The sequence below is a fragment of the Mirounga leonina genome, unplaced genomic scaffold (genome assembly GCF_011800145.1).
Source record: "Mirounga leonina isolate KUSES-001 unplaced genomic scaffold, KU_Mleo_1.0 Mir_200, whole genome shotgun sequence".
NCBI lineage: Eukaryota > Metazoa > Chordata > Mammalia > Carnivora > Phocidae > Mirounga > Mirounga leonina.
The window spans coordinates 12,908,830-12,923,674 of NW_023270503.1; the positions used below are offsets into that span (position 1 = coordinate 12,908,830).

Below are 14,845 nucleotides of genomic sequence, written 5' to 3' on the forward strand. Positions count from 1 at the left end.
GGCTCCTCTGGGGTGGAGATTGGGAGGCCGCCATTTTCACTTTCGACCTCCAAAGCTGTACTGAAGGCTTGCAGGGAACAAAAGCTCCTGAGAGCAAACCCGAGCAGGTTACTTAGCCCTGAGCGGCAAGGGTGGGACAATTCCGCCCCCGGCAAAGACATTTGGGAACCACGGCAACAAGCCCCTCCCCCAGAAGATCAGAGAAAACAGCCAGCCAAGACCAACTTTACCGATCAATGAGAACGGCAGAACTCCAGCGCTAGGGGAATACTGCACATAGAATCCATGGCTTTTTTCCCATTTCCCATGATTCTTTAGTCTTTCAAAGTTAATTTTTTTTAACTGTCTTTTTTTCTTTTTGAATTTTTCTTTTTCCCTTTTTCAACCAACATCTTATCAATCCCTTTTTTAAAAACATTTTTATTTTTCATTTTTATTTTTTTTATTTTTTTATTTTTTATTTTTTTATTTATTTGAGACAGAGAGAATGAGAGACAGAGAGCATGAGAGGGAGGAGGGTCAGAGGGAGAAGCAGACTCCCTGCCGAGCAGAGAGCCCGATGCGGGACTCGATCCCGGGACTCCAAGATCATGACCTGAGCCGAAGGCAGTCGCTTAACCAACTGAGCCACCCAGGCGCCCTATTTTTCATTTTTAGAGTCATATTCTATCCCTTCATAGTAGTTACCCTTATTTTTGGCATATATAAATAAGTTGTTCTCTCTTTAAAATTTTGAGATACAGTTTCTTCTAACAGATCAAAATATACCCTAAATCTCTAGTGTATGGCTTTGTTCTACTCTCCTGTCTGATCACATTCTCTTTTTCTTTTTTTATTAAATCCTTTCTTTTTTCAAACTTATCAATCCCTTTTAAAAAATTTTTTATAATTTTCATCTTTACAGTCATGTTCCAACCCTTCATCATATCAACCCTTATTTTTGTACATATATAAGTTTTTCTTTCTTTAAAATTTTGGGAGGCACTTCTTCCAAGAGACCAAAATACACCCAAAATCTAGTGTGTGGCACTGATCTATGCACCAGCCTGATCATATGTGATCATATTGTTTTTTTTTTGTTTTGTTCTGTTTTTGTTTGTTTTTATCTTTTTCTTTTTTCTTTCTCTCCCTTTCTTTTCCCCCAGCTTCAGGTCTTTCCTGATTTGTTTAGAGTACATTTTCTGGGGACGTTGTTATCCTGTTAGCATTTTGTTCTCTCATTCATCTATTCTCCTCTGGACAAAATGACAAGATGGAAAAAATCACCTCAACAAAAAGAACAAGAGGTAGTACTGACAGCCAGGGACCTACTCAATATGGACATTAGTACGATGTCGAATCTAGAGTTCAGAATCATGACTTTAAAGATACTAGCTGGGCTTGAAAAAAGCATGGAAGTTATTAGAGAAACCCTTTCTGGAGAAATAAAAGAACTAAAATCTAACCAAATTGAAATCAAAAAGGCTATTAATGAGGTGCAATCAAAAATGGGGGTGCTAACTGCTAGGATAAATGAGACAGAAGAGAGAATCAGTGATATAGAAGACCAAATGATGGAAAATAAAGAACCTGAGAAAAAGAGAGATAAACAACTACTGGATCACGAGGGCAGAATTCGAGAGATAAGCAATACCGTAAGATGAAACAACGTTAGAATAATTGGGATCCCAGAAGAAGAAAGAGAGAGAGGGGCAGAAGGTATAATGGAGCAAATTATAGCAGAGAACTTCCCTAATTTGGGGAAGGAAACAGGCATCAAAATCCAGGAGGCACAGAGAACCCCTCTCAAAATCAATAAAAATAGGTCAACACCCCAACATCTAATAGTAAAACTTACGAGTCTCAGAGACAAAGAGAAAATCCTGAAAGCAGCTTGGGAGAAGAAACACGTAACCTACAATGGTAGAAACATTAGATTGGCAAGAGACCTATCCACACAGACCTGACAGGCCAGAGAGGACTGGCATGATGTATTCAGAGCACTAAACGAGAAAAATATGCAGCCAAGAATACTATATCCAGCTAGGCTGTCACTGAAAATTGAAGGAGAGATAAAAAGCTTCCAGGACAAACAAAAACTAAAGGAATTTGCAAACACGAAACCAGCCCTACAAGAAATATTGAAAGGAGTCCTCTAAGCAAAGAGAGAGCCTAAAAACAACATAGAGGGGCACCTGGGTGGCTCAGTTGGTTAAGCGACTGCCTTCAGCTCAGGTCATGATCCTGGAGTCCCGGGATTGAGTCCCACATCGGGCTCCCTGCTCGGCAGGGAGTCTGCTTCTCCCTCTGACCCTCCTCCCTCTCATGCTCTCTGTCTCTCATTCTCTCTCTCTCAAATAAATAAATAAAATCTTTAAAAAATAAATAAATAAATAAATAAATAAATAAAAGCAACATAGACCAGAAAGGAACAGAGACAATATACAGTAACAGTCACCTTACAGGCAATACAATGGCACTAAATTCCTATCTTTCAATTGTTACCCTGAATGTGAATGGACTAAATGCCCCAATCAAAAGACACAGGCTATCAGACTGGATTAAAAAACAAGACCCATCAATATGCTGTCTGCAAGAGACTCATTTTAGACCCAAAGACACCCCCGGACTGAAAGTGAGGGGGTGGAAAACCATTTACCATGCTAATGGACACCAAAAGAAAGCTGGGGTGGCAATCCTTATATCAGACAAATTAGATTTTAAACCAAAGACTGTAATAAGAGATGAGGAAGGACACTATATCCTACTTAAAGGGTCTATCCAACAGGAAGATCTAACAATTGTAAATATCTATGCTCCTAACAGGGAAGTGGCCAATTATATAAGGCAATTAATAACAAAAGCAAAGAAACACACTGACAACAATACAATAATAGCGGGGGACTTTAACACCCCCCTCACTGAAATGGACAGATCATCTAAGCAAAAGATCAACAAGGAAATAAAGACTTTAAATGACACACTGGACCAAATGGACTTCACGGATATATTCAGAACATTCCATCCCAAAGCAACGGAATACACATTCTTCTCTAGCGCCCATGGAACATTCTCCAGAATAGATCACATGCTAGGTCACAAATCAGGTCTCAACCGGTACCAAAAGACTGGGATCATCCCCTTTTCAGACCACAATGCTTTGAAACTAGAACTCAATCATTCATGGAACTAATGAGAATGAAAACACATCTCTTCAAAACCTTTGGGATATAGCAAAGGCAGTCCTCAGAGGGAAGTACATTGCAATACAAGCCTCTCTCAAAGAATTAGAAAAATCTCAAATACACAAGCTAACCTTATACCTAAAAGAGCTGGAGAAAGAAAAACAAGTAAAGCCTAAACCCAGCAGGCGAAGAGAAATAATAGAGATTAGAGCAGAAATCAATGAAACAGAAACCAAAAGAGCAGAAGAGATCAACGAAAACTAGAAGCTGGTTCTTTGAAAGAATTAATAAGATCGATAATCCACTAGCCAGACTTATCCAAAAGAAAAGAGAAAAGACCCAAATTAATAAAGTCATGAATGAGGGCGCCTGGGTGGCTCAGTTGGTTAAGCGACTGCCTTCGGCTCAGGTCATGATCCTGGAGTCCCGGGATCGAGTCCCGCATCGGGCTCCCTGTTCGGCGGGGAGTCTGCTTCTCCCTCTCATGCTCTCTGTCTCTCATTCTCTCTGTCTCAAATAAATAAATAAAATCTTTAAAAATAAATAAATAAATAAATAAAGTCATGAATGAAAGGGGAGAGATCACGACCAACACAAAGGAAATACAGACAATTTTAAGAACATATTATGAGTAACTATATGCCAACAAATTAGGCAATCTGGAAGAAATGGATGCATTCCTGGAAACTTATAAACTACCAAAATTGAAACAGAAAGAAACAGAAAATCTGAACAGACCAATAACCAGTAAGGAAACTGAAGTAGTAATCAAAAACCGCCCAAAAAACAAGAGTGCAGGGCCAGATGATTTCCCAGGGAATGCTATTAAACATTTAAAAGAGAAATAATACCTATTCTGATGAAGCTCCTTCAAAAAATAGAAATGGAAGGAAAACTTCCAAACTCATTCTGTGAGGCTAGCATTACCTTGATCCCCAAACCAAAGACTCCATCAAAAAGGAGAATTACAGACCAATATCCTTGATGAACATGGATGCCAAATACTCACCAAGATACTAGCCAATAGGATCCAACAGTACATTAAAAGGATTATTCACCACGACCAGTGGGTTTTATTCCTGGATTGCAAAGGTGGTTCAACATTCACAAATAAATCAACATGATAGATCACATTAATAAAAGAAAAGAGAAGAGCCATATGATCCTCTCAATTGATGCAGAAAAACATTTGACAACATACAGCATCTTTTCTTGATTAAAACTCTTCACAATGTAGGGATAAAGGGAACATACCTCACTATCATAAAAGCCATCTATGAAAAGCCCACAGCGAATATCATTCGCAATGGGGAAAAACTGAGAGCTTTTTTCCCCCCTAAGGTCAGGAACAGGGCAGGGATGTTCACTATCACCACTGTTGTTCAACACAGTACTAGAAGTCCTAGCCTCAGCAATGAGACAACAAAAAGAAATAAAAGGCATTCAAATTGGCAAAGAAGTCAAACTCTCACTCTTCGCAGATAACATGATACTTTATGTGAAAAACCCAAAAGATTCCACCCCAAAATTGCTAGAACTCATACAGTAATTCAGCAATATGGCAGGATACAAAATCAGTGCACAGAAATCAGTTGCATTTCTATACACTAACAATGTGACTGAATAAAGAGAAATTAAGGAGTAGATCCCATTTACAATTGCACCAAAAACGGATACCTAGGAATAAACCTAACCGAAGACATAAAGGACCTGTACTCTAAAAACTACAGAACACTTATGAAAGAAATTGAGGAAGACACAAAGAGATGGAAAAACATTCCATGCTCATGGATTGTAAGAATAAATGTTGTTAAAATGTCTATGCCTCCCAGAGCAATCTACACATTCAATGTAATCCCTATCAAAATACCATCGACGTTTTCCACAGAGCTGAAACAAATAATCCTACAATTTGTATGGAACCAGAAAAGACCCTGAATCACCAGAAAATGTTGAAAAAGAAAACCAAAGCTGGGGGCATCATAATGCCTGATTTCAAGCTACATTACAAACTGTGATCAAGACATGGTACTGGCATAAAAACAGACACATAGATCAGTGGAACAGAACAGAGAGCCCAGAAATGGACCCTCAACTCTATGGTCAACTAATCTTCGACAAAGAAGGTAAGAATATCCAATGGAAAAAGAACAGTCTCTTCAATAAATGGTGCTGGGAAAACTGGACAGACACATGCAGAATAATGAAACTGGACCATTCTCTTACACCATACACCAAGATAAACTCAAAATGGACAAAAGACCTAAATGTGAGACAGGAATCCATCAAAATCCTAGAGGAGAACACAGGCAGCAACCTCTTCAACCTCAGCCACAGCAACTTCTTGCAAGATACGTCTCTAAAGGCAAGGGAAACAAAATCAAAAATGAACTACTGAGGGCGCCTGGGTGGCTCAGTTGGTTAAGCGACTGCCTTCGGCTCAGGTCATGATCCTGGAGTCCCGGGATCGAGTCCCGCATCGGGCTCCCTGCTCGGCGGGGGGCCTGCTTCTCCCTCTGACCCTCTTCCCTCTTGTGCTGTCTCTCATTCTCTCTCTCAAATAAATAAAAATTAAAAAAAAATCTTAAAAAAAAAAATGAACTACTGGGACCTCATCAAGATAAAAAGCTTCTGCACAGCAAAGGAAACAGTCAACAAAACTAAAAGGCAACCTATGGAATGCGAGAAGATATTTGCAAATGACATATCAGAGAAAGGACTGGTATCCAAGATCTATAAAGAACTTATCAAACTCAACACCCAAAAAAACAAATAATCCAGTCAAGAAATGGGTAGAAGCCATGAACAGACATTTCTTCAAAGAAGATGTACAAATGCCAACAGACACATGAAAAAATGTTCCACATCACTTGTCATCTGGGAAATACAAATCAATACCACAATGAGAAACCACTTACACCAGTTAGAATGGCTAAAATTAACAAGACAGGAAACAACAAATGTTGGCGAGGATATGGAGAAAGGGGAACCCTTCTTACACTGCTGGTGGGAATGCAAGTTGGGATAGCCACCCTGGAAAACAGTTTGGAGGTTCCACAAGAAGTTAAAAATAGAGCTACCCTATAACTCAGCAATTACACTACTGGGTATTTACCCCAAAGATACAGATGTGGTGAAACGAAGGGGCACCTGCCCCAGTGTTCATAGCAGCAATGTCCACAATAGCCAAATTGTGGAAGGAGCCGAGATGTCCTTCAACAGATGAATGGATAAAGAAGATGTGGCTTATGGAATATTACTCAGCCATCAAAAAGAATGACTACTTACCATTTACATCGATGTGGATGGAACTGGAGGGTATTATGCTAAGTGAAATAAGTCAATCAGAAAAAGACAATTATCATACGTTTCACTCATATGTGGAATATAAGAAATAGCAAAGAGGATCAGGGGAAGGGAGGGAAAACTGAATAGGAAGAAATCAGAGAGGGAGACAAACCATGAGAGACTCTTGACTCTGAGGAACAAAATGAAGGTTGCAGAAGGGGAGGTGCGTGGGGGGATGGGGTAACTGGGTGATGGGCATTAAGGAGGGCATGTGATGTAATAAGCACTAGGTGTTATACGCAACTGATGAATCACTGAACACTACATCTGAAACTAATGATGTACTATATGTTGGCTAATTGAATTTAAATAAAAAATAATAATAAAAGAAAAGAAAAACATTCATCTGGAGGAAGGAAAAAAAAAACCTTTCACAATATAAGTCAGAAAGCCTCTATCCAGAAAAAGGTACAAAAGTACATACTCATAAAATTTTACATACAATTTCATGAGATTCATCGTAACCTCCAGCCCGCTCATGATTTCTATCCACCCAGGTTTATAACCTCTAAGTTAAGGAGAACAAAAAATGAACTTATCTTTTTATCTTCCAAATTTTTAATTTTATAACCAACAAAATAATTCTACAACCTAAAAATATTTACTTCTTTTAGATTTGAACAAAACAATTCATTCCTTTAAGCCATATTTCTTTCAAACTAAATAATGCTACTTTTTCAATCCATAATTTACACCATTAGTTAAAGATTACAAACTTAGATAATAAAATTTTAAAATAATTAAATTGCCGTTTTTTAAGTGTGGATTAATTTATTCACTGTTAAACTATCTCTAATTCACTAAATAAATGTCACAGGTAGGAAAAAAAAATCTTACCTGCAAAATGGGAAAAGTAGCAGTGGTGATGCCCATTTTGTGTAAATTTAAGAGCATTTCACTTCCACTCCATATTTTACAGGATGATTCATAATCCCTTTCCATAAGATGTTCAGAGTTTGCTTCTAACCAACTAAAATAAAACAATTCCATCAACCAGTATCAACCTTACATGCACTATTTCAACAAAACAAAGAGAACTGTGATACATTGATCATATTCCTTGAAGCTCTTAGGATACAAATGTGAATTAAGACATCTTTTAAAATGCACGCACATTTCATATTACATAATAAACACTTACATAGCTAAAAAGTAAGCTTTTATTCAGAAAAAAGAAACATGCATGTGATTTCCCAGTTGTGTTTTTTTAGATTCACACTGCTTTACTTTATCTTTCCAACTGAGAACCAGGTATAGGAGCTGATCCCAAATGTGAATAAAGGAAATATAAAACAATCTAATAAAGAAATTAGGGCGCCTGGGTGGCTCAGTTGGTTAAGCGACTGCCTTCAGCTCAGGTCATGATCCTGGAGTCCCGGGATCGAGTCCCACGTCGGGCTCCCTGCTCAGCAGGGAGTCTGCTTCTCTCTCTGACCCTCCCCCCTCTCATGCTCTCTATCTCATTCTCTCTCTCAAATAAATAAATAAAATCTTAAAAAAAAAAAAAAAGAAAGAAATTAAGGTGTTACATATTAAGACAAAAAAGAGTTACTAGAAAATATATTCATTTTTATGTATACATACACATTTTTACATTCAGTAAGTACTTAAATGCCTATATTATGTCAGACACTGGACTGGGACCGGGTACTGGAAATACAGCAATAAGTAAAATAGGCAAGATCCTTAGTCTCATGGAAATTACATTCTACTAAAGGGAAAAATAAACTTAGAAACACATAAATGAAACAAGAAAATATGAGGTAATGAAAAGTCATATAATGAAAATAAGTTAGCTTAATGTAGTCTACTTGCTATTTTAATTTGAATGTCAAGGAAGTTCTCTGTGAGGTGACATTTATTCTAACAATTGAATGCAAAAAGTACCCTGTCATGAAAGGATCAGAAAAAAAAAAAAAAAAAATTCCAAGCAGAAACAACAGCTAGTGCAAAGATTCTGAAGTAGTAAACAAATTTTGCTTAAAGACCTGACAGAAAGCCACTGTCATTGCAACACAATGGGTAATAAGGAATAACATTATGAACAATGTTAGAACAATGTTAGATGATAAGCAGGAATCAGATCATGTTGAGCCAAGGTAAGGAATCTGGATTCTACTCAAAATGCAAAGGGGAAGGTTTTAAATGTTGGATTGATTGAGAGAACGTGAGCCTGTGAGCAGGGAGGTGGGGAGGACCATAGGGAGAGGGAGAGAGAATCTTGAGCAGACTCCACACCCAGCATAGAGCCTGATGTGGGGCTCAATCCCATGACCCTGAGATCATGACCTGAGCCCAAGTCGAGTCAGATGCTTAACTGACTGAGCCACCCAGGAACCCCTTAAATGGAGTATTTTAAATAAGAGAGAGACAATCTGGGGCACCTGGGTGGCTAAGTCCGTTGAGCGTTTGACTCTTGATTTCAGCTCAGGTCATGACCTCAGGGTCGTGAGATCAACCCCCGGGGTCTGGCTCTGCGCTTGCAGAGTCTGTTTGAGATTCTCGTTCTTCCTCTCCCTCTACCCTTTCCCCAACTAGTGCACTCTCTCTCTAAATAAATACAATCTTAAAAAGAGAGAGAGAGAGAAAATTTATTTTAAGTGTTAAAAGATGATTCCAGTTTCTAAGCCAGAATGGATTATAGGAGAAGGCAAGAATGAAAGCAGAGACCTGCTGGAGGCTGTTACAGAATTCTAGTTGAGAGATGATTCTGGGATAATAGATATGAGATTGAAGGATTTGGGATATACTATACAGGTGGCAGTGTGAGGCAGTAATCAAGGATAACAGATTTGAGGAACTGGCTGGTACTGTTTGCTTAGATAAGGAAGACAGGGCATTTGGGGGGAGTAGGTAGGGGAAGGGAAGGAGTTTGTTTTGTAAAGTTGAAAATTAAATTCCAAACAGACATAAATAAAGTACAGTTGGATATATGAAAATAGCATTCCAGAGACAGACTAGAATCTAGATTTATTATTGATTGGGCTAGACCAGATTCAGGCCTTACTAGTACTACTATGGTACTCGGTTACGTAATTTGGGCAAAGTACAGAGATAGAGAAGAAATGAGGTCCCAGGACCAAGTCCTGAGGCACTTCAACATTTAGACATCAAACAGAATAAGAACTATCAAAAGAAACTGAGAAAGAATGAACTATGAGGAAGGAAAATCAGGTCTCATAGAGGCTGTCTAGGAAAAAGTACTCCTATATGTCTCCTCTTGTCTCACTAGTTCACTTCTGACACATTTGGTCACTAAATGTATGTGGGATTCTTTTTTCCTTGCACTAAGCAATTCTCCAAGACACTAGCTGGGTGTCCTATGATTCAATTCAATTCTGACACTAACTGCAGTTAGCATAAACCCCACAGGCTAAGCATTCAGTTATCACCAGACTGCCCTCCCCACCTCTTCACCTCAGATGCCAGCATTTAAGTCCAAAATGTCATCTGTGCTTCTGACCAAGCAATTATAAAGCTGAGGTTCCTATGACCCCTCCTCAGGTGTGATCATTTACTAGAACAATGCACAGAACTCCAGGAAACACTTATGTTTACCAATTTATTATATAATAAAGGATAGAGATAAATAGCCAGATGAGGAGATAAATGGGGAGAGGTCTGGAAGGGTCTGAGCACAGGAGCTTCTGCCCCTGGAAAGGTGGGATGCTCCAAGCACATAAATACGTTCACTAATCTGGAAGCTCTCTGAATCCTGGCTTCATCACGTAGGCATGATCTATTATCAACTCAATCTCCACTCCCTCTCCCCTTTCCAGAGGGAACGGGGGGCTGAAAGTTCTAAGTTCTTTTTTTTTTTTTTTTAAGATTTTATTTATTTATTTGACAGAGAGAGACAGCGAGAGAGAGAACACAAGCAGGGGGAGTGGGAGAGGGAGAAGTAGGCTTCCCGTGGAGCAGGGAGCCCGACGTGGGGCTCGATCCCAGGACCCCGGGATCATGACCTGAGCCTAAGGCAGACACTTAACAACGGAGCCACCCAGGCGCCCCTGAAAGTTCTAAGCTTCTAATCATGGTTTAGTCTTTCTAGTGACCACCCCCATCCAGGAGCCCACTAAGCACCACTGCATTAGAACAAAAGACAGCCCTAGCACCCAGGAAATCCCAAAGGATTTAAGAGTTCTGTCAGGAACTGGAGTCAAACATGTTCTTCTTAGTGCTCTTATCACTTAGGAAATTACAAAGGTTTTAGGAACTCTGTGCCAGGAACCAGTGACAGAGAGCAATGTGTATATATTTTCCATTATTTCACAGAAGTTAAGCCAAAAACATTTTTCATAGAGGTGGAAGTCCACAATACCCAAACAACACGCTGAGAAGCTGAGTAAGATAACAGAAAATTAACCTTTGGATTTTGCAACATATGGATCATTGGTGACCTTGATAAGAACAGTTTTAGTAGAATTCTGCAGACAACACAACTGACATCAGTGAGGAGAGACTGGGAAGTGAGAAAATAGAATTAGCAACTATAGACAACTCTTTCAACAAATTATGCTGTGAAATAAAAATGACAAACTGCTACATGACAAAAATACCACAAGGAAAGACACAAGCACATGGCAAAATAGGGGAAAATGTATTTGCAACTTTTATCACAGACAGGCAAAGGGTTAATTTGCAAAGAGCTTCTACAAATCAGTAAGAATCGTAACAAAACCAAAAAAAGGACAGAGATGTCAACAGACAGTTGACAGAAAAGGAAATATAAGTGGCCTTTTAAAATACTTAATATTGGGGCACTTGGGTGGCCCAATCAGATAAGTGTCCTACTCTTTGGTTTCAGCTCAGGGTTGTGAGATTGAGCCCCCACATTGGATTCCACGCTCAGTGAGGAGTCTGCCTGGGACTCTGTCTCCCTCTCCTTCTGCCTCTCCCCACCCCACCCCGCTCTCTCTCTAAAATAAATAAATCTTTTAAAAAAATGCTCAATACCAATCATATTAAGAGAAATGTAAGTAAAAACTGCACTGGAATACCACTTTTCACCCGTCAGACTAGAAAAAAACAACATTCATTCAGTCATACATTGCTCACAAGAGTATAAATTAGTCCTCCACCTGCTCACTTATTGTGTAAATTTTAGAAATACTTGTCAGAATTACAGGTAGATCAAACAATCCCATTTCTAAGAATTTTCCTATATACTCCCGTACATATGAAATAATTTATGTTCAAAGTTATTCATTACAGCAATGTAACAGCAAAAGATTGTAAACCTCAATATCTATTAATTAGAAGCTAGTTAAATTATTGTACATCCATGTAATAGAATTCTAGGCAACTATTTTTTAAAACTGAGAAAGCTTTCTAAATCTTGATATGGAAACATCTCCAAAATATATTAAGTGAAAAAAGGCAAGATACAGGAAAATGTAGGTAAAAGTATAGTGCCAATAATTAACAATACTGTAGAGTATACTTAAAAATTTGCAAAGAGGGTAGATCTTACATTAAGTGCTCTTATAAAAAAATAATACAGAGGGCAGAAGGAAACTTTCAGAGGTGATGTTTATGGCATAGATTGTGATGATAGTTTCATGGATGTGTACTTAGCCGCAAACTCATCAGCTTTATACATTAAATATTTACAGCTTTGTGTATGTCAATCATACCTCAATAAAATGGCTTTAAAAATAACATTTTTATGCTTAAAATAGAGATGACAATGGGGCACCTGGGTGGCTCAGTCAGTTAAGTGTCTGACTCTTGATTTTGACTCAGGTCATAATCTCAGGGTTGTGAGATCAAGTCTTGTATTGTCAGGTTCTGCACTCAGCAGGGAGTCCGCTAGAGATTCTCTCTCCCTCTCCTTCTGCCCTTACCCCTCACATGCATATACACTCTCTCTAAAATAAATCTTAAAAAAAAAATGGAGAAGACAAAAGAAATGAAAGTATAGTATGCCATCATTTGGGTAAAAATGGAGGAATAGGGGAAAGTATCTATATTGGCTCATATATGCACTGAATTGCTCATAAATATGCACTGAAGGATAAACTTATTCAGGAGGAGGGGAACTAAGCAGATGGGGAATGGGGTGGAAAGGAGTTTTTACAACATAAAGTTGTATATCTTTTATGTTCAAACATGTGACTATATAACATTCAAAAAAAACTTTATACTATGAAGGAAACAAAACTGCTGCAGTAAATGGAATAGGATATAGGGTCAAGATCTAAGATAAAGAGATTCTAGATCAACAACCTAATGTCTAATAAAAAGGAATTCAACGTAAACTTTAATAAAACTATTACTAAATCTACTAAAGTAGTGAAATCTTGATTAAAACTCATCAAACCAGAATCCTACTCAAACTGAAAGATAAAGCAATAAGTTAAAGCCATAATCTAAAATTTTAAAATGTTACTTAAAATCATCTTTAGTTTATGTTCAGCCCAATGTCCTATACACATCATACATGGGCTGTTAAATTATTCTGTTAAATTAGAAATAAGATTCACAATTACCAATTTAAAAATCTATTATTTATTATATTCTTTTGAACAAGACAAAAGTTTGGACTGGCCTATTTCTAAAAGTTTAACAGGCAAGGAATAATCCATTTCCTAAGTTGCCTGATCAAAGTTTACTAATTAAAATACTATGGCATAAAAAAACATGTTTTTAATACAAAGGCAGCATAAATGACATTGTTAGACAAATGTTCTTACTTAATTAGGCTATAGCACACAGCTCGCAGAGGTTCATGGTCTTTCTTCCTTATATTATTATTGACCATACTATCTAGTTCATCTCGAGCAAACCGAAGCTGAACTTCTGTTACACTGTAACTTGCTGACTCCCGAGCACAGTCTTCAATGTTATGAGCTTCATCTAAAATGACAATCTGTTCTTTTAGATTGATATCCATCTATAAGACAAAAGAATTTTCCTGTAAAACATTCGGTAAAATGGACTTAACAGCAGTAAGCAAGATACTGCATTTAAAACTTCACACTAGGCGCCTGGGTGGCTCAGTTGGTTGAGTAACTGCCTTCGGCTCAGGTCATGATCCTGGAGTCCCTGGATCGAGTCCCGCATCGGGCTCCCTGCTCGGCAGGGAGTCTGCTTCTCCCTGTGACCCTCCCCCCTCTCATGTGCTCTCTCTCTCTCTCTCATTCTCTCTGTCTCAAATAAATAAATAAAATCTTTAAAAAATAAAAATAAAATAAAAAAAATAAAACTTCACACTATAGGCCAACATGGCAAGGATAATTATCTAAGTAACTGATTCTAGGTCTAAAACTTTTAAAGCACTAAGGCTAACAAATATCAACATTATAGTTTCCCATTTTTCACTCTCAAAATACTTTGTGAATCTATCAACCAAAATGAGTTAACTGAGTCTGGATTAAGGTACAGCTGGCCACACAAAAGGGTATAAAAATCTCACTATACAATCTCCAACATAATTTTAAAAGGGGAGTTAAAAAGAAAACTTTAAAACTAAAATAATTATACAAGATTCAAAAGACTCTCAAAATACTAATATAAATACAGCATGTATCTGTTTCATTTTAGTTGTTCCTACAACCCTTCATTTTGAGAACTGTTCTTCCGCAGCTGTTCATCTGTTAATTAAGGGACATCACCACTCTCACACCATAGACTCAGAACCCAGGCTTGTCAGTTAAAGTATTCCATCCCTCTGTGGTCACAGGTTCAAGAATGGAGATGAGATTCAAGGTAGGCCAATCAGAGAAATTTGGGTGCTGAATATAAGATTATGTTCTTTTTTCCAGGTTAGGTGGCTGCTTGTGGTTATCTTTGTTCCCACTGGAAAGAAACTGCCTGAGAATAAAGCCATCACACTGAAGTCAGCCAAGTATTTTTTCTTAAGCTCTACTGAAGCTGGGTTTCTGTCACTTGCAACTGAAAGAGTCCTGGCTTATACAAAGTAATGTTACAAAGCAATTGCCAGTGAGTTATTCGGAGGAAAAAATATACAGAGAGTTGACAATGACTGAAAAAGAACCATGGAAGAATAGGAAATATACTGGGGTTTAAAAGATGAGTAGAGGGTTGCCTGGGTGGCTTAGTTAAGCATCCAACTCTTCATTTCAGCTCAGATCATGATCCCAGGGTTGTGAGATCAAGCCCCACGTCAGGCTCCCCACAGGGCATGGAGTCTGCTTAAGATTCTCTCTCTCTCCCTCTGCCCCCCCCAAAATAAATAAATAAAAGGTGAATAGAATTTGGATTTGGATAGCAAAGGGAGTTGGGGCATTTCAATATAGGCATCATCAGAAGCAGAGATACAGTTAAGAACAAGGTATCCTCAGGGGACTATGAGGTAATTCTTGAAGGGT

General features: G+C 38.2%; 1 protein-coding gene across 1 annotated transcript in view; it reads right to left on the bottom strand.

Annotated features, from left to right (window-relative positions):
• The window catches only part of BRIP1 (BRCA1 interacting protein C-terminal helicase 1), a 188,171-nt gene that overhangs the window by 104,598 nt on the left and 68,728 nt on the right, over positions 1–14,845 (bottom strand). Inside the window, exons 8-9 of the mRNA XM_035026682.1 lie at positions 13,208–13,407; positions 7,350–7,482 (exon numbers count right to left, since the gene is read on the bottom strand). Of these exons, the coding sequence (XP_034882573.1) occupies positions 7,350–7,482; positions 13,208–13,407 (333 nt within the window). The remainder of the gene's footprint in view (positions 1–7,349; positions 7,483–13,207; positions 13,408–14,845) is intronic.